The 24219-nt window shown below is 44.5% G+C and overlaps 8 protein-coding genes across 8 annotated transcripts; 3 read left to right on the top strand and 5 right to left on the bottom strand.

Moving 5' to 3' along the window:
* Window positions 1-2766: 2766 nt before the first annotated feature.
* Window positions 2767-6473, top strand: FA14DRAFT_85299 (uncharacterized protein). The gene has a single exon (XM_025502993.1). It carries the CDS (start codon window positions 2871-2873, stop codon window positions 6237-6239), a length of 3369 nt encoding a protein of 1122 aa, XP_025352447.1. The 5' UTR covers window positions 2767-2870; the 3' UTR covers window positions 6240-6473.
* On the bottom strand, window positions 6423-8369 carry FA14DRAFT_85294 (putative UDP-galactopyranose mutase). Its single transcript, XM_025502992.1, has one exon. It carries the CDS (start codon window positions 8114-8116, stop codon window positions 6605-6607), a length of 1512 nt encoding a protein of 503 aa, XP_025352446.1. The 5' UTR covers window positions 8117-8369; the 3' UTR covers window positions 6423-6604.
* A 732-nt stretch (window positions 8370-9101) lies between these two features.
* FA14DRAFT_162383 (UPF0047-domain-containing protein) lies at window positions 9102-9967 on the bottom strand. The gene is made up of 2 exons (XM_025499577.1): window positions 9260-9967; window positions 9102-9184 (listed from the first exon to the last, which is right to left on the bottom strand). Exons 1-2 carry the CDS (start codon window positions 9933-9935, stop codon window positions 9132-9134), a joined length of 729 nt encoding a protein of 242 aa, XP_025352445.1. The 5' UTR covers window positions 9936-9967; the 3' UTR covers window positions 9102-9131.
* A 127-nt stretch (window positions 9968-10094) lies between these two features.
* FA14DRAFT_162382 (uncharacterized protein) lies at window positions 10095-12584 on the bottom strand. Its single transcript, XM_025499576.1, has 2 exons — window positions 12243-12584; window positions 10095-11996 (listed from the first exon to the last, which is right to left on the bottom strand). Exons 1-2 carry the CDS (start codon window positions 12271-12273, stop codon window positions 10363-10365), a joined length of 1665 nt encoding a protein of 554 aa, XP_025352444.1. The 5' UTR covers window positions 12274-12584; the 3' UTR covers window positions 10095-10362.
* Window positions 12585-13924: 1340 nt separating this feature from the next.
* FA14DRAFT_85275 (uncharacterized protein) lies at window positions 13925-15443 on the top strand. Its single transcript, XM_025502991.1, has one exon. The coding sequence runs from the start codon at window positions 13962-13964 to the stop codon at window positions 15381-15383; it is 1422 nt and encodes a 473-aa protein (XP_025352443.1). The 5' UTR covers window positions 13925-13961; the 3' UTR covers window positions 15384-15443.
* A 3-nt stretch (window positions 15444-15446) lies between these two features.
* Window positions 15447-17559, bottom strand: FA14DRAFT_185974 (DHH phosphoesterase; the record flags this gene model as incomplete). Its single annotated transcript, XM_025501491.1, has 3 exons — window positions 17270-17559; window positions 15813-16864; window positions 15447-15692 (listed from the first exon to the last, which is right to left on the bottom strand). The coding sequence occupies exons 1-3, from the start codon at window positions 17397-17399 to the stop codon at window positions 15447-15449; spliced, it is 1428 nt and encodes a 475-aa protein (XP_025352442.1). The 5' UTR covers window positions 17400-17559.
* FA14DRAFT_192393 (uncharacterized protein) lies at window positions 17415-18443 on the top strand. Its single transcript, XM_025501933.1, has one exon. The coding sequence runs from the start codon at window positions 17719-17721 to the stop codon at window positions 18229-18231; it is 513 nt and encodes a 170-aa protein (XP_025352441.1). The 5' UTR covers window positions 17415-17718; the 3' UTR covers window positions 18232-18443.
* A 375-nt stretch (window positions 18444-18818) lies between these two features.
* On the bottom strand, window positions 18819-23576 carry FA14DRAFT_182052 (uncharacterized protein; the record flags this gene model as incomplete). Its single annotated transcript, XM_025501172.1, has 1 exon — window positions 18819-23576. The coding sequence occupies one exon, from the start codon at window positions 23574-23576 to the stop codon at window positions 18819-18821; it is 4758 nt and encodes a 1585-aa protein (XP_025352440.1).
* Between the last annotated feature and the right edge of the window lie 643 nt (window positions 23577-24219).

The following is a 24219-nucleotide window of genomic DNA, read 5'->3' as shown; positions in this document are numbered from 1 at the left end:
TACAAATCTTGGTTCAAACGGGATTGTTGTTGACTGTAATGTTGTTGAGCGGCTGTTAACCAATCGATACGTTGGTTGAGCGAAGGATCAGCCAGGATGTGTTGATTGCCAATGTGTTGATCATTACGACCCATCAAGTTGCTCACGGGATCGTATGCGAATCCACCAACGAATGCATCAGGTGTAAGGAAGCCTGGCAAGCCAGCCACTTGAGGAGAAAAAGCGGGCGCTGAAGGTTGAAAGCCTGTATTGAAGGCAGGACTCATAAAGCCAACCAATGGAGAAAAGCCATTTGCCTGTGAAGCAGGCGTAGCGAATCCGGTCCATGTATGCTGAACGCCATTCTGTTTGAGAGCAGCTGCGAAAGCTGGTCCGCTCGTTTCATTCTTCAAAGACGTTTTTGGTGCATTGCTTGCACTTGCATCACTCTTGTCGCCCATCTCTCCACTCGATTCGCCTTCTTCTTTGCTCAATTGAGCTCTTGCACAAAGCTTGAATTGTTTTTGTGCTTCACTGTCAGCAAAGCGAGCTTGCAAAGGAGTTTCTTGATTGGGGAACACCATTCCATTCAAGTTCTCGATACATTCATGTGCAACATGACGGTCACGCAAACGAACGAATCCAACGCCTCGTGGCTTACCGCTTGAGCCATCCGTTAAGATACGAAGACTGATCACTTCATGTGGCGAGAAGAGCTGTTCGAGCTGAGCAGGAGTGATGTCTTGAGGCAAGTTGCTCAAGTAAATGTTGGATGTTGTACTGTCTGCCATTCTACGAAGCTTTGAGCTAAAAGACTCCTTTGCCCATGAAGTTGCTAAGCCATGCAATGGCAATTGCTGGATGGCCAATTCGGCATCATGAAGGAATTCATACATGATGAAACCGTATCCTTTACACAAGCCGGTTTCTTGATTGATGATTGCTTTGTGGCTTTTCACCCTTCCGAAGCATGATCCAAGTCGCAATAAATCTTCATCGCTCGTATGAGGTGGAAGGTTGTTGACATACACGTTTGTGGTCCAGCTGGTACCTGGCTCGGCATATGGACTAATGCCAAAGGGAGAAAGGGAGGCATCTGCCGGTGGTACGGGATTCGCACCAACTGTAGCTGCGATGCCAGGGAGTCCAAATGCTAAAGGTGAGATGGGAGCGTTGACAGGCGCAGGACTTTGACCGAGGTGACTTGACAATGAACGGCTGACGTCAGTACCAGAACGTGGACGGTTGTTGATAGAATGCGCATCATTGGTTCGGGCCATGCGGCGTTCATGTTCATACATTTCCGCAACGATGCCACGGTGAGCTTTACCACCATCTTTTTTGTCGCTGAAGGACTTTCGCATTTCAGATGGAGCTTTTTGGGGTGCGATTGGGCTTGAAGCTTTTGGCGCATTGTCATACGTTGGGGCTTCGTTTTCGAAGCTATTGTCTTCCTTATTGGTGACGCTGCTATCACCGAGCACAATCATCTTGCGACCAATCGAGGATGCTGTCTTGCGATGGTCACTCTTACGGCTGGTATTGCTGCCGTATCTACGACGAGGAACATTTGCATCCTCGTTACGGGAGATGGAGTCATTACCGACGGTGCTACCATCAATGCTACCTTCATTATTGGTACGCTTCTTTCTGGCCAACCTCTTTTGTTGATCACGTTGAGCAATACTTGAATCACCAATGCTCGAATTTTCATCATTTTCGCCTTCCGTCAATGCGGCATCTTTGATTTGATTGACAGAAGAACGCTTTGGAGTGGGATGACGTGTGTGACGTTTCTCATTTGAACGATTTTCATCTTGCTTTTCTTCCTTTGAGAAGTGGGCACGAGTGTTTTTCACAGTACCTTTTGTTGACTTTGGTGACCCAGTATCAGCGTTTTCAGCTGCGGAATCGGTTTCCTTCTTGACAGATTGACGTGTTCTCATCGAGCTTGGTTGGGTAGGAATTCCTGTTGACATCGTTGATTTCTTGGCTTGGACCTTTTTTTGAGAAGGTGTAATCGTTGCGGGCATATTGAAATGCAAAAAGAAGCCTTCTGGTGATGAGATGAAAAGCGATGATATGCTCTTATTTCAATGCAGGAGAGAAGTAGGTAGAGAGGATAAGTAGGATGGTGCTTGATGATGCTTGATGTGAGAAAAGATGGATAGGAATGAGAGTGAGTCTTGCTGTTAGGGGATGTTGGGACCAAGGTGATGAGGTGGGAGGGAAAGAAGTAAAATTGTCAGAGAGGGCTCCTTTTATGTTTGTTCCGATGCGGAAAGGGCATGGGATGTTTTTGAAGCAAATTGTGTTGAAAACCAAATTAGCCACTTTGCTCAGCTTTTTGAAACCTTGATTGACCCATCCGATGGTCTTAAATCGCTTCCATAGCAGCGCAATGGTAGAATTGGCTCAACCGGAATGGTAAACAGAACCCGGATTGCAATCATATGCATGAGTTGAACCATCAGAGCCGAGTACGTTTCATTTACCGAACGTTGTTGCAGATCAATTTTTCACTTTCACAACGAGACATGTATCATACAAGTGCACAGGTTTATTTCGGGTATACTTTCTGACAATAAAAGCATCAGCTATATCATATCTTACTGAAAAGAATATATCCAGCTTGTAATTGGATGGTCAGAGCCAAGATGATTTGTAGCTTTACTGTTGTGGCTTGTAAGCTTGACCATAATGCATACACTTTCAGTAGCCTGTGAATTCGCGCCAAAAAGCCAAAGGCGCTAGTCCTGCGTGCATATAACAAACACACCACAACTTGCGTTACCCCTTCAACCAACATTCTTCTCAAGTCACTTTTATACCATCACTCGACATCACATCGGAAGAGAGGTTCTTCCGATGGTCAAGAGTATCTACAAAAGATGACAAGCAAGGAAAATAGACGGCTCAAACGTCGATGGCTGTATGCTATAGGAGCTATAAAGACTGACTCCAGAGCAGCATCTTCCTCGTCTATCGTCCCACTATCCCAATCATTGGTTGATGAGACATTAGGATCCATCAATGGGGAAGAGAATAATCTTTGGCTGGCGACTGCATGTATAGATGCGATTCGATCAGGGCTGCCTCCCTTGCAGGATGATCCAATACTGCTCCGACATATTCTGGCAATTGGCCTACGAGCAACAGAAAGCAGTACCCGTTCAGCTGAGGATGCACTCGATGGTCCAGAACAAACGCTTCATCTATTAGCGGCAAGGGCAACTATCCTTCGCTATGCACGCCTGTTAGACGTATGGAACAAAGTATTCGGACCTGAAGCAGATCGATTCGCTTCAAGATGGGATGTCAGTACTGGCAAAGATGGAGATACAAAAGCAGTTGAGAATGAAGAGGACGAATACGATGCATGGGCAGAATTAGCAGAAACAACACCATCTCCAATCGCACCGCAAAGTATGCGCTCATCTGCTTTAACTTTCGTCTCATCGTCTCCAGTGCAAAAAGCGATGGAATTGGCAATGGCCGGACAGGCTTTACAATTGAGCTCCTTCTTACGAGCCTTACCCAAAGCCTTGGCGTTAGAAATCTTTCCGCAGAGATATACAATCGTGAAAGCTCTATTGATGTCTTCCGCTGTACTTCAGACTGATTTATCCATTCTTGTCAGGTCAGAGGTCTTACCGAGCGTCGTAGATGGAAAGGAGTCGGGATTATGGATTCGAATTGGACAAGTTGGACCTCAGGATGAGCAGGACTTTAGCGATTTGCCCGAGATACAAAGATTGCTACAGAATAGAAAGCTACTGAATCGCGATGCGCAACTTTTTGACTTTGGGGACGTTGCATGTAGTGATGCTCTCGATCAAGTCTCCGTCATGAATTTTTACAGAGACACAACTCTGGAGATCGAGCAGCAGACAGGCTCCGTATTCTTTGCGGCTCAATTGGCGACATTCGCATCATCAAATGCATTCGGTGCAAGTGTCAATGAGGGGATTGTAAGACTATCAGAAGATCTTCAATTATTCCTTCCTCTCATCCATGGACGCGCATCTTCAGCAGAGGCAAAACAATGGTCTTTGCAGAGCTTCTGCAGAGCGTTACAGTCAGCCTCGGATCCCATCGCATGTGCTAGTCTGGCCTCTCTATATCTTGAGAATGTTGAAGACCGCAACAATGCTTTGGAAGCACTTCGAAATGGTGTTCTGCCTCTACTTCGTGCTTCAATCAAACGTAGTTCAACATCTTCATTGGACAGTGGAACACTTGCAAGCAAAGTACGATCGCGCATTATCGATCTGTACCTTTTGCTAGCTGAGAAAGGCAAAGTAACAACATTATCGTATTTGTTGCTATCTGACGATGATTCTCTCGTTGCGCTCGATCTGGACAAAAAGGCTCAGATTTTGTTGGCAATCATTTTGACCTCAGAAGTGACAGACCGGAGAACATTGGACGTATTACAAAATCTGGTAAGCACTTTGGGTTCTTCGATGGTGAACCTGAATCGGACTGATCCGTCCAGCGATTCTACTGATATCAAGCCCTTGAAAGATATTGTCACATCTACATTGACTCGATCGATTGCAATCCAGCCAACACCATCAGTAGTCTTCAAATTATTCAATGAGAGCACTATTGTCGAATTGACCAATTATTTGCAGCGAGCTCAAGCTTGTCAGCAAGCTGCACTTCGGCTGTCGATGTTTGTCGAATCCGTCAAAGTGGCATGGCTTGCAAGTTTGGAGGGCAGTAGAGATGAGCAGTTGGCAGGCGTCACCCGTTTGGTTCGATCGTTCAGCAGGAGTGCAAGTCACGCACAAATGTACTCACAATTTGCCAACACGTTACGAGCGGATGCCGGTCCAAGACAGGCGTTTGACCAGATCAGCCGAAAAGATGTTGCCAAGATCGTATTGGAAGGTGCATCTCGTGTTGGAGATATACACATTTTCGATCAGGTTCTTCGCAGCGAAACAAATGAGATCTTGGATGCACAAGAGCAAGAGGATATCATCGTTGATGCCTCTGAAGAGCTTTATGATAATTCAACTACCGCCAACCTTCATCAAGGAGATATGAAGATGGCGTACGATTTGCTTTCAAGAGCGCCACAGACGAAGCGTGTACAACAATTCAAGGCTTTCATTGAAGCAACTTCCCGTCTTTGCTCGTATCGTGTCCCATCAAAGATTCACGCCAATGCACTTCTGCTACCGATCGAGATTCGTATCTCTTCAGATCTTCTAGACCTGATCCGTCGCTTGCTTGGAACGCGAAGTGATGCTTACCGAACTCCCGATATGATTTTGGATGTCGCAAATAAGCTCTGTGCCATTCCACCAGGAGCACGAGGGGACACATCAGCCGGACCTATACCAAGCAAAAGTCTGGTTGAGAATTCCACTTTGGCTATGCTAACGGATGCTGCACTCTCTCAAGGTGATTATATTAGCGCTCAAGGCTTTTGTGAACGATTGGTAAGCAATGCTTTACAATTGGGAAAGCGTGTAGAACAAAGTCGATCGGACGAAAGTGGAAATGTATCAAAGCAAACTGTTGAACTGTATGAAGAAGTGACAAGCTTGGCCCATCGAACATGTCATCAATTATCCAAACAACCCGATTGGACAGATCATGCAAGCAGATTACGTTGGGCTGGATTCGCCCTAGCCTTTTGTCCGGCAGAACAATTGGGCAAATATATGGAAAATTGGAGAAAGATTGCGCATGAATTTGAACAAGAACTACAAGCAAATCCACCAAAGATCTTTGTGGATGAATTACAAAGAAGTGGCTTATCTCGTGGAGGTGTGAGCGCAGCTTCTCTTGGCGGTGGATTGAGCGCTGCTTTACAAGCAGGTACGGGTGGTTTAAGTGCTGCTGGATTGGCAGCCTTGAGTCAATTTGGAGGAAGTTTGGAATCCTATGCAAATCCATTGGGTGCTTTATTCTCACGAGGTCCGGCGGCAATACGACCTTTAGCGGCAGCAAACAATTCAACATCGTCTTCGTCGAATATGACCAGAAGTGCATCGCAAAGATCCAATTCTTCAGCACAGAATTCTTCTCATCCAGGTGGAGATTTGCAGGCAAATGCAAACAATACCGGCAGTCCGATCTCGCGTGCAGCCAGGCTGTTTGATGGATTAGGTGTTGCTGCTGATGGTCATTCGTCGTCATCGGGAGGCGGCACGCCTTCTGAAGGTATGCCAGGTTATATGGATCCTGCCGAAAGGGCAGCCAGGGCCGCTAGACGATTCTTTAGCGGATTTGGTACTGGCTGATCAATAGAAAAGAATCATGTATTTTTATACCTTGAAATGAAATAACAAGCTAAAAAGATCTCAAACGATATTGACCCGAAAAGGTATAGATTATGGGATGATATTGACCGGAGAGAGGTACAAAAGGTGTACAGAGATCGAGAAGAATGTCTATTGAATGCACGGAGAGAAAAAAAAGTGCAAGTTGAGCCCAAATGAATAAATTCTGATGCGAGACCCCCGCTTTATAGGGGGTCAAAGCCGTTGTTGCAGAACTCTAAAAGTGATACAAGGTAGAGGAGGAGACTTCTTCTCTAGAAGATTTGGGCTACCTTCTAGGTATGAGAGGAGGAGAAAAGGTATGTATGTGTGTTGCTCTTTGGATTTTAAGCTTTTGTAAGGCGTCTTTCGGTGTTACGACGACCGTTGACAAAGTCTGGAGTTTCAAGAGTAACTTCAGGCGATCCAAAGAGAGCCTTATCGACAGCCTCAACACCCAACATGAACGAATGATCTTGGTTTCCGACTTCGTATTTCCAACTTCCGAATCTTCCACGACTCAAGATATCATATTTGTTCTCCAAAACGGGAAGAATAGCAGCCAAAGCAGCATCACGTCCCAAACTTGGGGTTGGATAACCAGGGTTGAAAGCACGATGGTAAATTGAAACGATTTCGTCTTCTGGCTTGCACAATTCAACGTTGATGCATCCTTGGATCGTTTGTGCAACAATCTTTTGCAAATCAACAGGCTTGACTGGGGATTCGGAAACTTCCATCATCAAAGACCAGTAAGGACCTCCTTTTGCGGTACTGTCTGGCTTGCCCTTGGATGGGTCAGCGTATTGCAAAGTGGACAACTTGGCATCTTTAGGTGGGCAGTTGTAAGGCGAGTAGTTAGAGAAGATTGTAGCCCGGTAGAATGGACTGTCATCTTCTGGGAAGTACAACCAACACTTGTCTCCGATACGGGAAGGCAATTCACCACGCAAACCGATACCGATAACGTGAGTGGTTGATTGCTTCAATCCTTCGGTGGCCTTTTTGAGCAAGCTCAAATCTTCTGCATCAGCGTCCAATTGTTTGATCAAGAAATCAACACCCATTGTGCTGACCAACTTCTTGTATGAGATTGTTGATCCGTCTTTCAAATGAGCTTTGTGTCCTTTTCCATCAATCTTTGTGACAGTTGTGCTGTAGTGTGTCTTGTCTTTTGGCAATGTCTTTGCAACTGCTTTCCAAATACCACCGGTACCATCACGAGCAGGGAATTTGAAAGTTGCATTTGGACCCCAGTTTCCGGCCACCTTTTTGTTTAGGGTGTTTGCGACTGCCATTTTGAGAGAAGGTGCAGCAACACGTTCACCCAACCATTTGCATTGCATCTCTGTGGTAGGATAAGCCCAAACCTTGAAGTTGTAAGGACGCATGAAAACGTTTGCCAATCCTTCACCCATCATACGCATGATCCATTCATCGAAATCTTTTGGTGCCTCTTTTGCACGAATACGTAATTCTTGAGCGTCAATCATTCCGTTGATGCATTCAACTTGTTCCTTAACTGGCAAGACTGAAATGTTATTTTGCAAAGGGTAAGGGACCCAAACGCCATGTGTACGGATGAAAGAGATACGTTGATGCTCATACCAATCATCTTTGGCTGGCAAAGCTTCATGAATGACATCGTCAAAGTAAGCATAATGGGAGAAGATTACGTGTCCACCAACATCGAACAAGAAACCTTCTTGGGTAACATCTGTGCTTGCCAAACCACCTGCTTCTGGGGAAGCTTCAACGAGAGCCCAAGGGCCTTGGTTTAATTGATTGAGACGTTTAGCAGCGCCCAAACCGGTTGGACCGGCACCAATGACGAGAGTGTCGACGGAGTGATTGGCCATAATGATGATGGTACTGTGAAGAAGAAGATGGTATTGACAGAAAGGAAAGGTGTGGCGAAGAGTGATTGGATTACACTAGCCAAGAGGATGTTACTCCGACGGAAATGCGTTAAAGGTGATGGTGATGAGAAAAGGACAGGATGGCAAATGCTTATCCTATCCAAGGTTTTGTTTTCCAAAATGTGTTGGTCTGCTGCTTAATTGCTGGTGAACTGTCCGAACACCCAATGTTTGACGGGAAGTATGTATGAGAAAAGTGAATAAACTTCTTTTCACTTTAATTTGATTGCAATAGGCTCGAATACAGTGTGTCTTGAAACGTGTTTTACAGTGTGTACAGCATGTCATGCATATAGACTGAAGCAGTGGCTCAATTCATTTGGAACATGCTAACCTAAGACAGATTGTTGATACACGCACGTACAGCCAAAACGCGTAAACGAGGCACACGTTAAAAATAGAAGTCTAGATTTAGTCTAATGCTAACACAGTTGGTTTGAAATTTTGATCCCGTTTGTTTTTAATTCATAGACAGACTAAAAGCCATACGCTTACCGACGGATTGCATGCGCTGCGCACAATGCCTAATCTGTGTAAGGCTACCTACTTTAAGCAGCCGAGCAGACCCTAAGGATAAGTTTGCTACGTTTGCCCAGATTATTTTTTTTTCAAACTTGTTTAAATTGCATAGAAAAGATTCTTTTTTTTAAAGATTTTAGTCCTTATACACAGCTTTATGCCCTGGACTTCCGGCGGTTGATTGGGGTCCGTCCAATGACTGGCTACTGATTGGTCGTGCAAACGTGCATACAATCATACTCTTACATACATACAAATGTCAATTCATTCATCAATCTCACAGGATGACAGGCTATTGAGCATCAATCATTATGAAGACACATGTCAGTTATATAAGCAGAAGTAGAAGTACGCCAATTACATAAGCAACAGATAGAAACATTCATTGATTATCAGCTTTGCATGCGTATGATACATCATTTACCTGAACGACTTATTATGGCAATACTGTAGCAACGATTCGCCTGCTATGCTTAGCAGCACGGAATTCTAAAAGGGGGGAAGAAGAGCAGTGTGTCAGTGAAATGAACCGAACAAGAGAAATGCGGAAAGCGCAGTACGTACCACAAAGATAAATGCCTTGCCATGTTCCCAAATTCAAACGACCATCAGTGATTGGAATTGTGATAGAAGAACCAAAAAGTGAAGCTTTCGTATGACTTGCACTATCATCAGGTCCTTCATCCGTATGTTTCCAAGGTAACGATTCCGGTACAATTTTATCCATTGCCATATTCATATCCGTTCGAACGGTTGAATCATAATTTTCATTAACGCTTAAAGCTGCAGATGTATGTTGGATGAACAAAGTTAGCAGACCTGCTTTTACGTTGCGTAAACCTTCATTGATCTCTCGTTCGACCGAAGGAGTAACTAAATGACATCCTTTGCTTGCGCTTGGAAGAGTGAATGTTTTTTGCCAAACCATTGTTTCGTGTGCAGGTACTGGTTGGATGTTAGATTGTCGTTTGAAAGGTGCGATGTATGTTCGATAAGAAAGTATACCGGGATTAAAAGAAAGAATAAATCCTGCCAAAACAATCAATGCAACAACGTGTAAAGGATCTAAACCACAATTCACTCTTGCTCTTCGTTTTCGATAAAGATTGTCTTCTTTATGATGTGGTGAATGTGAATAAAGTGTTTCTGATTCACTACCTTCTTTTTGTTTTTCTCTTTGTCGAGGTGTACTTCTGGATGGAGGAGGTGGATATGTTGTTGAATCAAAGTTAGACGACATTTGGGAAGAATGATCAAGAAGAAATGATGCACGCAATTCAGTTTAATAGGAAGGACTTTTACCCTTTCATGAATGCAACCCACGCGACACGTTGACACTGGTTGAGTGCCCCGTCAGACAGGTTGGCCTCCACCTCAATTCATTCCAATCAAGAGACTCCTTCCATTCAATTATACAAAGCACTCATCGATTGATATTGAATGCTTAATCCACAGTGACTTTTATACATTGGGGTGAAAGAAAGAAACGATTATAAATGTATATGAGAGCATCAATGAGATGTCAAATCGTCATATGAATAGAGAGAGAGAAAAGAAAAAGAGAGATTAAAGCGCAATTATACACACGCATTTAGGTACAAATTTTGGTCAATATACAAATTATAGAATTTCGAAAGAGGTTCTCCTTGTCGTTTGAAACCCTTCTCTCAAACGGCATGAATGGAATTTTGACGATGTGCTTTTCCGCCACTGTACTGCGGTCCAGCATGTCCTGGAATATGGGATTGTCTGGGAATATGATTTTGTTGGTATTGACCATTTCCGAGCATGTTTGCATTTGAAGTAGCTGCTGCTGCTGCCGCTGCCATTGCATGAATGTTGCTATGAGGAACCTGAGTCATGCCAGTCGGAAGCATGTTTCCAGGCATACCCATCTGCCCACTTACGCTATGTCTTCCCATTTGATCATTTCCGCCCGACATTTGTCCTGCATTTGGTACGCCATGGTTTGCCATTTGTCTTTGAGCGTGCATCAATTGAGATTTCAAAAACATCACTTCATTTCGCAAAGCAGCAACCGTTCCTTGCAAATTATCATTATCCGATTGCAAATATTCCACTTTTGCTTGTAAAGATGCAAGCCATGCTTTTTTACGTTGACGACATTTAAGTGCAGCTTGTCGATTTCGTTCCAAGAAATTCTTTCGTTTTTCATCATCATCTCCTCCGAAATCGTCAGCATTACTCTCGTGACTACTGGCTCCTGATCTGAAATTCTTGTTCATCTCATCCACCAGTTCATCACTTTCAGGAGAGCCACCTGCAAGTTCGTCTTTTCCATTCTTGCTCTTCTTTGACGAGAATTGTTTTCCGTCAAGACCTGATTTACGCTTTCCATTCTTTGGCTGTTGTGGCGGTGATCCGTGAATACCATTCTGATGATGCATCGGCGCATTGTTGTACAGATTCTGTACATTCGACATGTCCACCGAACCATCATCTCGTTTAGCAAGTTCTTGTTGTGCTTGACTGAGCAGGAATAGTCCACTGGCTACCTGGCCGTCTCCTTTTCCATTTGCTCCCTCATTTCCTTTCGATTTGGAGTTTCGCGAATTTTGCCTATCTTCCTCTCCGTTGTGTTGAGAACCATTTCGTCCATCGTTGCTTCCTGAAGCTTCAGGTTGTGATGCCAAGACTTGATGATTGTTGGCGTGAATATCAATCGGATTACCACTCAAAGCTGAGAAAGTGTTTGGAGTAATCGTTGCTCCGGATAAACCGGGACCGCTGCCATTTGTGACCATGGCGAGGAAAGCAGCAGTGTTTGGACTTGGAGGAGGGAAAGAGCCAGGAGCACCACCTAATGGTGTTAAGCCTGTCTTGAAGTTTGTCAAATCTGGCGTTAATCCGGTACGGAAGGAGTTCGGGTCGAATGAATTTTGCGGTCCAGCCAACATAGCAGGTGACAATGGACCAGCTCGTAGCGATCCAGTCAACGATGATCCCCATGGATAATGCATTCCATTTTCTTGACCAGCCGGAGATGCGATACTGGCTACAGGGGGCAGGATTCGTTTAGATGAAGATGATCCATTTCCGTTTGGCGTTTGTGGACCTTCTTTCTTTTTATCTTCACTTCCATCTTCTACACCACTTTCTGATTTCGTAGACTTTTGAGTGGCCTTCTTTGGCCCTTTGCTTGTCCTTCCAATTTCAGGCGATTCCGATCTTCCCGGTTTGGATGAAAATGATTGTTCGAATGGATTTGGCTCTAGATGATGTCGAGAAGCTTGTGTGCTCGGTCTTGCGGCTGGACGAGATGGTCCTGCTGTATCTTTGCCTGAACGATCATGATCCGAGTTCAGATGACGAGACCGTGAAGTGACGATAGGCGAAGGTGAAGGACGTCGAGGATGCATTATTTTATTTTTTGTAGGATTTGCATTGACAAGAAAATGAGAAGAAGGAGAAAAAGATGTTTCGATATCAGGGTCAGTAATACGATCTTTTGAAAGCATGATGCCTTTGATGTATGATGGATCGTGATCAGATTGCATCGATCACATGTTCAATAACGTGCACTTACCTGTCATTTCCGATGTTGATGGTGCTGCCATTTTTGTGAAATTTGTGATCGGCGCGTTCCTTGGTTATTGACAGAGGGTGCGAATGCACTTTATGATCGAAATACCCTGTCAGATCTGAATGAAAAGTGACTAAAACCTTATTATCGATAGCTTCGATCTTTTGATTTGGATGATGTGCGTATTTTGATGGAATCCTTTTAATCAACGATGACGAAGGTATGACGAAAAGAAGTGAGGGTCCTTAATTCGATTGCGATCAATGTACATGAAAAAAAAGGAAGTGCACAAAAGGTGGTTTGCAGAAATTGGTTCAAAAGGGCAGACAGGCATACACACACGCACGGCTTGGATATGGAGAAAACGGCGAACAAACACGGTGGGCCTCTTTTTTTTATTGAAATAGGGTATATCTCCACTGACTCTCTTTTTTACACGCGACAAAAAAAATATACATCGCTTTGGCTAGGACTAGGCAGTACAATTCCACACCGAACAGGAGCCTTGCCATGCGCCCTGAATCGTAAGGGCGAATGAGAACATTTAAAAATGAATTTTGGTTTTTTTGTGGAGGCGCTGCCGGTGACTTGGGGCGTTTGATGACTGTGGAAAAAAGGCTACTTTTTGGCCTCTCCACATCTTGGCCGAGCAAATGCTCCAACCGGGTAGATTGACAGAGCAGTTTTGCCCGAGATACGAGAGAAAAAAAAACATTATTATCATCCATACCGATTCATACAGGCGAACAAAGAGTCATTTTGCACTACTAGCCATCGGAGAATGAGCCCGATCGTAAAAGGGAGACTGTGCCCTAAAGGTTCATTTTGTCTCCTGTGTCTGTGTTTTCCTCTCCTGGAATGCATTGTAAAAGAGGAGGTCATAAGGCTTCCCTGAGGATCGAGTGTGTGATTCTAGTCATAAATGAACGGGAAACGAAAAACTGGACACTGTGCCTGCTTTCTGTACACTTTTATTTGCCGAGCGCACATCCATAAAACTTTGCACTTAAGGAGTGAATGTTTATTTTTCTTATTCTTTAGGCAAAGTGACGCAAATGGCTTCGATCGAGATGGAAATCGGCCAGAACATTCAAGATAAAAGTGATTTTACGCCGCGTCCGTGTTTACGCGTAAATGCTTTTTCGTACGGATCGAATCAAAAAGTGAAGGAAAGGTGAGGGAGGTCTGTTGCTGATAAACACCGTAAGCTTTAATCAGACAAACTTTACCCACGATCATTTCACAACAAGATCTTCTTAATTCATTTCACAGAACCTTGCAGTAGGAGATCTAGCGTGGAAATCATCTATAAATTCCGATCTTAATAGCAATTAGGGTCTGTAATGTTAGATGAAATGTATACCAAAAACCTCTTCCTGATAGATCGAATGAAAGGGCTAATGGAATGTAGTGATAAGCAGTTTTCTTCTTCCGCGGAGAAGATGATTTCCGAAAATTAAATAAGCTCATTCTTATACTACAACAATCTCCTGTGAAGAAGGAGTGAAAACATTCTAGCATAGGGAATAGCTACAGCTTGATCTAAAGAGCATGACCGTCTTATTATCTCTCCTTATCTAATCGAATAAAGCTTTCCCCTTTTTTATCACGCGTAAAAAGCGCCGAAAGCCGAACAATGTATGCACCCCAAACGGCTGAGTAAGATTAGAGAGCATCTGTGGCGGGACCTTCTCCCACACTCCATCACCAAAGGCAATCAAGATGACATCGCTTTTATGCTTGACGTGTAGTAAAACGATCGAAGGAGGTGATGTTGAATTGAAAAGATGTATAATTCATTCATGTTGTTCAAAACCAGTTTGTTCAACTTGCTTAGCCGAAAGACCTAGATTGGCAACATTTTGTGTTCGATGTGAAGGCGCTCAGCATGCTTTGAGAAAAGCAGGTCCAAGAGATGATGTCACACGGGCTGGACAAGTTGTGTTCGATTTCGATAAAATATTAAATCAGGAAGATGACCATGTTGTGGAAACCCCACAAAACGGCCAGTCAAGTATACCGCCTCCGGCCTATTCTCAGGCTGTGCAAAGTGGGACTTTTGTCCTTGAAGATGAGGATAATAGTGATGATATGACTATGCTATCTGAATCCACAAACACTGCCATACAAGATAAACAGCAAAACAACTTTCTTGATTCAAAATGGAACAACGGCAAACCAAATGTGGTACACGGCCAAGTTGACACAAGCAAAGCAGCCAGTGGAATCAATACTGTTCAAGCTTCACCCCTGAAAGAGTCTCTTCAAAGTGCATTGAACAGTAAAGCGGATAAAGCATCTTTTCAGAAACCAGACTATTCAGCTTCAAGAAAGAATGCAGAGACTGTCACACCACCGAATAGCGACACCTCTGGACTGACAAGACAGTACTGGTTAAGGCCAAACGATACGTTGATGTCGCTCAGTCTACGATTCCGAGTCAGTGCGGTGGCTCTATGCAAATTAAACGAACTACCACCTTCCACCGCAACATCTACACCGCATCTGATACACACTCGAAAATTCTTGCTGATACCTGAAGGAGCTATCATGAAAGCATTGGCAAATGCACCAGATGATGCCAATCTCAATTCAGCCCTTCAAGGTCCTGCGCCGATGAATCGGAAACAAAAAGTGGAAAGAGCACGTAAGGAAGCTCAATCGAAGTTTCGATCACTTGTTGCACGAGATGATGCTCGAGCACGTTCGAAGGGAGGTTCAGGTGCTGATGTCACACCATGCGATGAAAGAGCAGCAAGGGCATATGTATCTTTGATGGAATCGGAACTCCGCTTTGTAGATTTTGGTGATGGTATAGAAAAAGATGACGTCTCAAAACAAGATCTCAAGATTGATTCTGTTGCAGCCGATGATGAAGCTTTGATCGATGCTGCAAGACAGAGAAGATTTGATGCTATCGTCAATCAAGCTTTTGCAAGATGGTCAATGGACTCTGAATGGGAACGAGAGCAAAGAGCGATGGGATTGGAACCATCATCTGAACCGATTGCGCCGCGTCCTGCTAAACAGTCAAAGACAAAGAATAAAGGACCAGCATCTTGGTTCAATTGGGTCAGCGGAGAAGGATCAAGGAGAGAGTCTGCGCGTCCGGTACATCTCCCTAAAAGCGAGAAAATGTATTGATTTCTTTTGCAAATGTATAGTATTCATTCAACAGCAATGTAATGTAGCAATTAAAACATGATATCATTTCCAATTCTTGACGGCATCCTCGATGATTGGACGAATGAGTTTTCGACCTCCATTAGGAACATGATGAACCCAAACCATTTGTCTTTGTTCGAGCTCGTCGACTTTATGCCAAGGTTCAGCATCGATGAATGGTGATTCATCGATCGTCTCTTTGATTGCGTTGAACAAGCTAGTGGCTGAATTTTCGTCCAATCGATGACTTGCACGAACGACCAAACAAACTTCACGTACTTTTTGTTTCTTGAAATAAGTTTTTGCTCCGTTTTGATCTATTTCCATATATTCTTCTTCAAATATCTGCATTTCATCTTCATCGTCTTCGTCTGTGTCTGGTTCCGTTGAAGTTGTTTCAACGATAACACCGTCCTTCTCGACTTTCTTCTTGATCAACTTGTAGCTGTTCAAGCTTAGTGAGATATCCGCTTTGATCTCTTTCGTCCATTGTCCTTCAATCTCAAACCACGATTGTGTAGTCTCGTGCAGTGTTCGCTTGATCTGATCGTCTAGGGAATATGGAATAGAAGCCAGTCCCAAATGGACTTCAGGATACCGTTCCGACTTTGTCTTGACGATATCACCTTTCCAATCTCTTCTTAATAAGTCTCGAACACCAAGATCTTCTAAGTCCTTCTTTGCCTTTTTCATTTCGTTATCTAGTCTATCCATCACTTCAAGCAACTTTTCCGATTTCCAATTGCTTCTCTTTAACAATCTTCTACTGGTGAATTTGTCTTCTGGCGTTCCTTTCTTCAATCCGTCCGAATCCAGTGCGATCGCATCTAGGATCAATTCAACAACTTCATGTGGCATATGATATTCTTTTGGTAATTCCTCCAACTCGTTCAACATCTCTCTTGCTACAATTGTTGTGCATGAAGCTGTTCCTTCGAATATCCTTGGTCTTGCATCAGGTGCATTACCTCGATCTTTGTGATGATCGAAAATACTCAAAACTCGTGCTCCTTCCCATACACTTAGTGGTTGTGGATGATCAACCAATACGATCCCTTTGAGTTGCTTGGCAAGTTCTTCGGCCGGTAGCGGTAATTCGTCAATCGTTAGCAAATCCCGATGACCCGGTGACATTTGTACATTCCGCAAAGCCAATTTGTTTTCCGGTCTCAAGTCCAAAGCATCACGCGGAGTTTGCAAAAGTGCGATTGCTTTTTTCGGATGAGGCGGATGATTTGGATCTGGCTGTGATAATGTATGTGTTGTATTTAATGCTAAATGAGAAAGATGATAAGACCAAGTCAAAGCTGCAGTCATACTATCTAAATCACCACCTTCATTACCCATCACGACAACCCATTCAGATGCTTTTCCTAGCCTGATCTCATCAACGAATTGTCTCTTTGTACTTTTTGACCATTGTGAAAAATGTCCAACTCCTTCTTCTAAAGGCCAATAATCTTTTTCGACATCTTGTGGGCTATATGTTGATGAAAAGGGTATCAATGGTGAAGCAGTTATGACTGAAAACAGACTTGCTGTTATCAAGCACCACCGCATCATGAATGTTTTGATGGTGATGAAAAGGAGAGGAGATGATCACTCCACTCGATGCGGCTTTTATTCTTGAGCTTAATTTTGAATAATACAGCCGCGGAAATTCCCCTATTTGTTGCTTACATAACAAGAAGGTGCGAGAGGTTTGATTTGATGCCGAATTGTGGGTATTTGTGTAGTAAAAGGGGGTCTAGTAGAAATGAATGAAAGCCAAGCACTTAAGCCGTGTTCTCTTCTATTCTTTCTTGTGCGGGAACACGCTTTCGGTTGCGTTGCGCAGCGCATAACAGGGCTAGTGTGCATCTTACAAGGTGGGGTCTCATTCTCTTTTTGTTTGTATGTATTTTCAAATCCGGGGCAAATAACAGCCAAAAAACCGCAAATTGCATCAACCGAGTATAATGCATCAATTTTGTCCCACTTTTCATTTGTGAACATTAAAGAAAATTTCCGTACAGTTGAAACACGGCACAGAGGCTGTCAGATGTACAAACCGTGAAATAGCACCATACATTCATGTTTCATTGACACGCATAGGTCGTCATTGCCATCACCTTCCTCTCCGTTACCTATAGGTCAATCAAGGCCGTCTTCTAACACAACCTTGTCATCCTTCACCTACTCGACGTGATTGGTCGCACCTTCAACTCCATCCACCTCCATCAAAACAAGAACGCCATTTTGACAGAATCTTTCATCTTCTTTCTTGGACGGCTCGTGTATACTTGACTTTCCCTTCCTCACCACCGCAATCAAGATGAGAATCGCTGCTGCTGCTTTCATAATCGCCTCGGCCGCCTCTCTAGTCGCAGGTCAAGGATCAAGTTCGCCTTTTGGTCCATTGACAACAAATAACGGAATCTCAGCTTGCGTTCAATATGGAAGTTGTACAGAAAGTGGTGTATCATTCGCATCAACTGAAACACAACAATCTCCAATCACACCTCCCGCTTCTTCCGTTCATTATGCTCAACCGACAAACGCTGCCGAATCTTCTGCTTCAATTGCCGCTTTAGCTGCTTCAGGTGCTTCGGCTGCTTATGCTTCTCGTGTTGCCCATGGTCAAGGTTCTGGAGGTGCAGCAGATGGTGCTACAACACCAGTTGATACCGCAAGTGTTATCGCCGGTACCCCTCCTGGAACAGTTACAGCTCCCGCAAGAACTGGATCTTCAGATGGAGCGGCTCGATTGGATGTAGGTTATACTGGTCTTTGGGCAAGTGCTTTTGCAATCGTTGGAATGGCTTTGGGTGGTGCATTTGTGTTGTAGGGTTATGGATGGCATGTCTTACACATCTCAAAGTGTTTCCTTTCGTCTTCTCGTGAGGAGAGAATGCATACCCATCCATTGGTTTCTTTGCCATTCAAAAAAGTATATCCTACTCTTCTCTCATTCTTATCTTTATTATTATCTCTAATTGCACTTTGACTCTCTCTCTCTTTTATTCGGCATCAGCTTCACCTTTTCAATGAAGATATTTGTACCCTTTAAAAACATAACGAGTGACGATTGCCGAAGCACATCTGAAGAAATCGAGGAAACATTATTCATTTGAAAAGCTAAGTAGGGAATGCAAAAAAGTGCTGCGTATAAAACAAATGCAGATATTGTCCATTTCATCCTCTTGTTCAGAGGGATGGATACGTACATGAAAGAAGAATACAATGGTAAAAAGAAAAACTCTTTGCTTTCGCTTAGAGATTGCGATGAAAGGGGAAGAATCTGTGTCAATCCACAGATGATACTAGAAAGGAAAAAAATTGCAAGGAAAAACATAATTCGTGAGATCTCGTAATTTATCATGACCTTGATTTGCGTAAGTCATTATTTCGTTCATTTATTTATACGGTCCGTCTTTAAAATCGTAAAAATTTCGGCCAAGTAGTTCGACTATTACCTTCATCGGTCTCGTCTTCTCCTACTTCACCTTCTTGTTGTGCTCTTTGGCCATCTCCTGCCTCTTGACGTGGACTTGTGGCAGCCGCTGTTGATCCACTTCCACTTTGAGAACGTTGATGTTGTCTTTCAAGACTGGCTGCATTTCTAGCAGCACGTTGTGAGACTGCATCAACCCGTGGCGATTGACGCCATTGACTGGATTCTGCTGGATTGCCGCCAGGTCGCAAGCTTAGTGGAATTGCTCGTGGTGTAGTTGAAATAGAGGACAGCTGCTGTTGTGGACTTGTTCCTGTTTGATCACTTTCACCAGATCCATGTTGTTGTGCTTCTTGACGTGCTTCTTGTTCTGCCCTTCTACGAACAGCTGCTCCTAAGCTTTCACTTGGATAGTATGAAGTAGTAGGAAGTACGCCTTCATTTCCTTCTCCAAGATCGTATCCACTAGCATCTTCATCTTCTTGTACACGTGCAAGCGGACCACGCTCTCTATTGGATCGATAACCTTCATCTGCCACTTCTCCTGCTGTGGCCATGCTGCTTCTTCCGTCACCGCTATCGAGCGTACTGGTCTCGCGTCTTTGTTGTCCGCTACTACTGGTATATTCACTTTCATCATTAGTACCTTGACGTCTGCTTGAAGCTCCACCGCCACGAGTGCCTCTGCTACTCATACTACTGCTACCTGCTCCACCCCCTCTTGTACTTCCAGAAGGATGGCGGGCTAGGTAACTTGGACTGTAGCTTGCTGCACCTGTACTTGCGCCTGAAGAGCTCTGTTGTGTTCTTCTAGAACTACTTTCTTCACTTGGTTGACTTTGGCTATGAGTTTGCATACTTGATGAATATGTTCCAGTAGTTGCAGCTCTACTCAATCCCGTATCCATCGAAGGTCTACTGTCTGGTTCTTCGGTTGGATTACGTACGGCAAGCATGCTTGATTCATTCGTATTGGATGCATGATCGTATGGGTCATCTGACGAACTCTTTGCTTGTGATGATTGTTTACCTTTTGCAACTGCACCTGCTGCCAAAGCACCTGCGCCAGCAATGAGTGGTGCCTTAGAACGATCTCCAACGGCATCCTCATCATCAGCATCATTGCCATCATCAACATAGGGAGAAGCTGTTTCACCTTCCGCATCCTCTTCAGGTTCTTCAGCAAGGGTATGTGGTCTCGTCTCTCCACCGCTGCCACCACTTCCATTCCCGCTCTTTGCGCTACTGCTTGGACTTCTACCTTCACCTGAACGTATGACAGGGCTTGCTAAACCATTTCCATGACCTAGATTACTTCCATTCGCTTGTTGAACGCTTGCTCTTTGACTTTGAACTTCTGCAGCCATATCAGGATCACCTATCACTCTTTGTGCTTGTGGTTCACGGTGATAAACATCGGCATTGGAATCACGGCTAATACCTCTTTGCATACTTGCATTACCAGAGGTTTCAGCGTTCTCTGTTGTTGTATCACCCCCGCTTCCTTCTGCGCCTCTGCCTCCTGAAGATGAAGGTTGACTTGGTGTATTGCCTGTCAATTTGCGCCATCCTGATGCTAAAGAGCCCAAAAGACCAGCACCTGCTAATGCGCCGGCAGCTGTCTCTTCATCATTATGATCTGCTCTTTGACCCACGGCTGCATCATTGGAGAATGGATCTTGACTTTCATCAAAGCCTTCATCGGCTGTTACAGCTCCTAGACTGTTCATCGATTGAGATGTTTGTGGTAAAGCAGGAGAATAGAATGTACTTCCTTGACCTTTTCCACCGCTTCCATATCCGGATCGAGTAGTATTTGTTCCAGAATGACTCGACTGATTCATGGTAGAAGCTGGTGCATCGTTACTTCTTTCTCCAAATTCTCCAACACTTTGAATTGTTGGTAATCTGCCGTGACGGCCAAGAGAATCAGATCTTCCGAGAGTTGAAGGATCGCCTCCGGAAACATCTCCGTCAGTCTTTTGTGTTACATCTGCATGCGTTGCACCTGGTCCTAGCAAAGGCGTATCACGACTGATGAAACGAGAATAACGTTCATCATTACCGCCTTCTTGACCGTTTGCGCCTAGATAAGGAGTGCCTTGGTTGCTATCGCGATGATGTGATGCTAAAGCAGAAAGACCTGCACCTCCTCCAGCAGCTGCTGCTGCCGCGGCTGCAGCGTACGCCAAATTGCGTTCATTGTCATCCATACCTTGATAGCTATCTGCTGCACTGCGATGTCCAAACATGCCCATATCACCATCTCCAAAGCCGCCGGTAAAGGATGGAATCCGATCAGGTCTGCCTTGTTGATCAGCTCCGCTATGTCTTGGCGGCACGTTTCCGAATGTATACATCTGTCTCTCACCACGAGGAGCAGAAGGAGGTGGATGTAGAGCTGGTGAACCGTGACTGTATCCTGTAAAGGTGGAATTGCTCGTCCTTTGTCCGGTCGAATTACTACTTGGATTCGTGCCACTTCCTGAACCTGAGCCATAAGCGCTTGCTACGCCTGATTCAGTGAGTCCTGTAACACTACTTCTTTGGGCATTCGATGCTGTGCTGACTGGTGCCGCACCTGCAACAGAAGACATCTCATCGCCTGATTGATCATCTTTTCCACCTCTGTGCTTTCCAGCATAGTATGCACCCGCTGCTCCTGCTCCGAGTGCAGCCGCGGTGCCTAAACCAGCTTTACTGTACGAGGATGGAGAGGCAGGATTAGATTGGGATGGTATAGAAGTGCGGGTCCAACCTGACGGACCAGCTTGTTGCATTTCACTTGCATCTCCAGTCATATCTGCCGTCATATCTGCATCGACATTTTGCATTAGTCCATGTCTTTCAGCGTCGTTGTCTTGTTGATTTGTATTGTGTTCGGCTAAATCTGCTTCATCTTGACTGGTCGGTAAAGGTGCATGATCAGCTTCTTTTCCTTTTCCGCTCGATCTTCTTCTTTTTCCTGCGCCGAATGCAGCTGCTATACCTGCTCCCAATCCTGCTAAGCCTGCTGCTTTTCCTAGACCGCTCTTGTTATTCGAACTTGGTGCAGCGTTACCGTATTGGTGCATCTCATCATCATCTTCATGACTGAAAGGATTTTGCGATCCTGTACGATTACCTCCAACGACGAAGAAACCACTTCCATCTCCTCCGTCCAAGTGATCTTCTTCCCATTCATCACTTCGTAAGCTTCCTCGACCGCCAGCTGCAGCTCCGCCTGCTCCAAGTGCTGCTGCGCCTGCTCCTGCTCCGAGTGCACTATATGTGCCTGGTCCACCTTGTGATCCTGCGCCGCCTCTTGACCATCCGTTGGCCCATCGATCTGAAACTCTTCTTTTCATTCTACGTCCGAATGGCATTGCACCGCCCGTGAGAGCAGCAGCTTCTTCATTTTGTTTCCTTCTCCTTCTTCTTGCGCAACAGAGACATAACAGCAATGCCAAAAGAACAGCTGCCAAAACACCAATCACAATACCGGCAATTTGACCGCCACTCAAACCGTTTTTGGCAAAATTTGAATTTGGCGTATTTGCGGTTGGGAAACCTCCATTGGATGTATTCGAATCGGTCGGTTGGCTGGTGGATGATGTACCGGATGGTGTAGCACTTAAACTGTTTGCGCTCACACTTTCGACAGAAGCAGAAGATGCTTGACTTGCAGCTGAAACAGAAGCCAAAGAAGCAGAACTGGATTCAGCAGCATTACTGGCCGCCACACTGGCAGCACTGGCGCTTGAAGCAGCATTACTTGCAGCAACACTGGCAGCACTTGCACTACTCGATAAGGCGGCAGGATCGTTTGTTGCATTGGGTGGAGCGTTTGTCACGGTAGGAGAACTTCCTGTACCGGTCGAACTCCCACCTGAGCCTCCTGCACCTGTATTTCCACCGTTTCCGTTATCTGCTCCTCCTCCATTACCATTCGAGCCTGAGCCATTACCTGACCCTCCATCATTTGATCCAGAACCATTTCCAGCAGACCCTGAGCCGTTATTAGCACCTTGTCCACCTGCTTGGTTGCTGCCATTATTTGTCCCTCCATTTTGTCCATTGCTATTTCCGCCTCCTGATCCTGTTCCAGCACCATTACTGCCCTGTCCATTATTTGTGCCACTGTTGGAACCTGAACCATTTGTTCCTCCATTGTTTGTGCCACCACTGTTGGATCCGGCACCATTTGTTCCTCCATTATTTGTTCCGCTTCCCTGTCCGTTATTTGAACCACTAGTCCCTCCATTATTTGATCCATTCCCTTGTCCGTTATTTGAACCGTTCGAGTTACTACCGCCTGAACCATTCTGGCCACCATTATTGGATCCATTTCCCGCCCCTCCATTATTAGATCCTTGCCCGGATCCTTGACTTCCTGTACCAGAACTGCCTCCAGAAGATCCATTTCCGCTTCCATTTCCATTACTGGGCTGATTGGTAGGAGCAGGTGCAATACGTTGATTAGCCGTCGTATAAAGTGTTCCAAGTGGGGGAGGCGGAAGTGGACCATCATAAAGTAGAGGAATATTCACCACACTATAACCAATACTTGTCGTTTTGCCATTTTGTGTTTCAATGTTCAATGATGGTGCGAGTGTTCCTTGTGGATCGTATGCTACTCGTGTGATCGTTGTAGCATAATCGTACGTCGATGTAACATAGGCTGAATAGGATTGATAAGTTGGTAATGGTGCATCTGTCGGTCCTGGCCCAGGCGGTTGGGTAGGCAAGAAATCCGACATGATGATCGCCTAGGCCAACTCCCTCCTGGCGATTTCTTCAAAAAATTTGAATGAGATGATCGTGAACAAAAGGCGATTGTTATTGTTAATCACCGTTGTGTTGTTTTTCCTCTACTGTAAGCCCCTATTTCGAATCTTTGTTCTGTGTTCTTTTTCTTCTTTGTGTGGCTTGCAGATGATGAGCGGAGAGATATGAGATGATAGTGACAGGATATGTTTAGTGTGGCTTTGATGGTTTCAGATGTCGATCAAAAAGAGTAAAACAGATGCGAGTGTATATTGACAGGGTTGATGGAGGTTAGAATCCCAAATCAATTTGAATTGGGTGAGAACAGGATGTTGAGTTTGGATAAATGAATGAGATAAATCAATTTGTGTTTAATGCAAGAATGAAAGTTGTCTAGATTTGGAATTAGACAACGCAATGCTGATCATGTGTTCCTTTGTACAGTGTGTAATATCTACCAGATGAAAAAGACTGCACATGATTTCAATACAATTATTCATCATTGAGCTTTTGTCCTGCATATTCGATTGCCAAACCTTGATTGAAGTGTACAATGAGCCACACCTGACTTGACTGGTGTTCTTCTATTAGGGGCCTTTGACAGAAAGCCAAGGCCTCGGGGAAGAGGTTGGATTT

The sequence above is a fragment of the Meira miltonrushii genome (assembly GCF_003144205.1).
Source record: "Meira miltonrushii strain MCA 3882 unplaced genomic scaffold FA14scaffold_5, whole genome shotgun sequence".
NCBI classification, from domain to species: domain Eukaryota; kingdom Fungi; phylum Basidiomycota; class Exobasidiomycetes; order Exobasidiales; family Brachybasidiaceae; genus Meira; species Meira miltonrushii.
The sequence above is the reverse complement of the archived record's forward strand: the minus strand, read 5'-3'. Positions and strand labels throughout refer to the sequence as shown.

Excerpts from the sequence above, each read along its gene's own strand:
- FA14DRAFT_85294 (XM_025502992.1), bottom strand. The coding sequence starts at position 8,116 with ATGGCCAATCACTCCGTCGACACTCTCGTCATTGGTGCCGGTCCAACC.
- FA14DRAFT_85299 (XM_025502993.1), top strand. The coding sequence starts at position 2,871 with ATGACAAGCAAGGAAAATAGACGGCTCAAACGTCGATGGCTGTATGCT.
- FA14DRAFT_192393 (XM_025501933.1), top strand. The coding sequence starts at position 17,719 with ATGAGAATCGCTGCTGCTGCTTTCATAATCGCCTCGGCCGCCTCTCTA.
- FA14DRAFT_162382 (XM_025499576.1), bottom strand. The coding sequence starts at position 12,273 with ATGGCAGCACCATCAACATCGGAAATGACAG. Across the intron at positions 11,997-12,242 it reads ATCAACATCGGAAATGACAG|GCAAAGATACAGCAGGACCA; the intron begins GTAAGTGCACGT and ends ATGATCGTTCAG.
- FA14DRAFT_85275 (XM_025502991.1), top strand. The coding sequence starts at position 13,962 with ATGACATCGCTTTTATGCTTGACGTGTAGTAAAACGATCGAAGGAGGT.
- FA14DRAFT_162383 (XM_025499577.1), bottom strand. The coding sequence starts at position 9,935 with ATGTCGTCTAACTTTGATTCAACAACATATCCACCTCCTCCATCCAGA. Across the intron at positions 9,185-9,259 it reads GCAAGGCATTTATCTTTGTG|AATTCCGTGCTGCTAAGCAT; the intron begins GTACGTACTGCG and ends CCCCCCTTTTAG.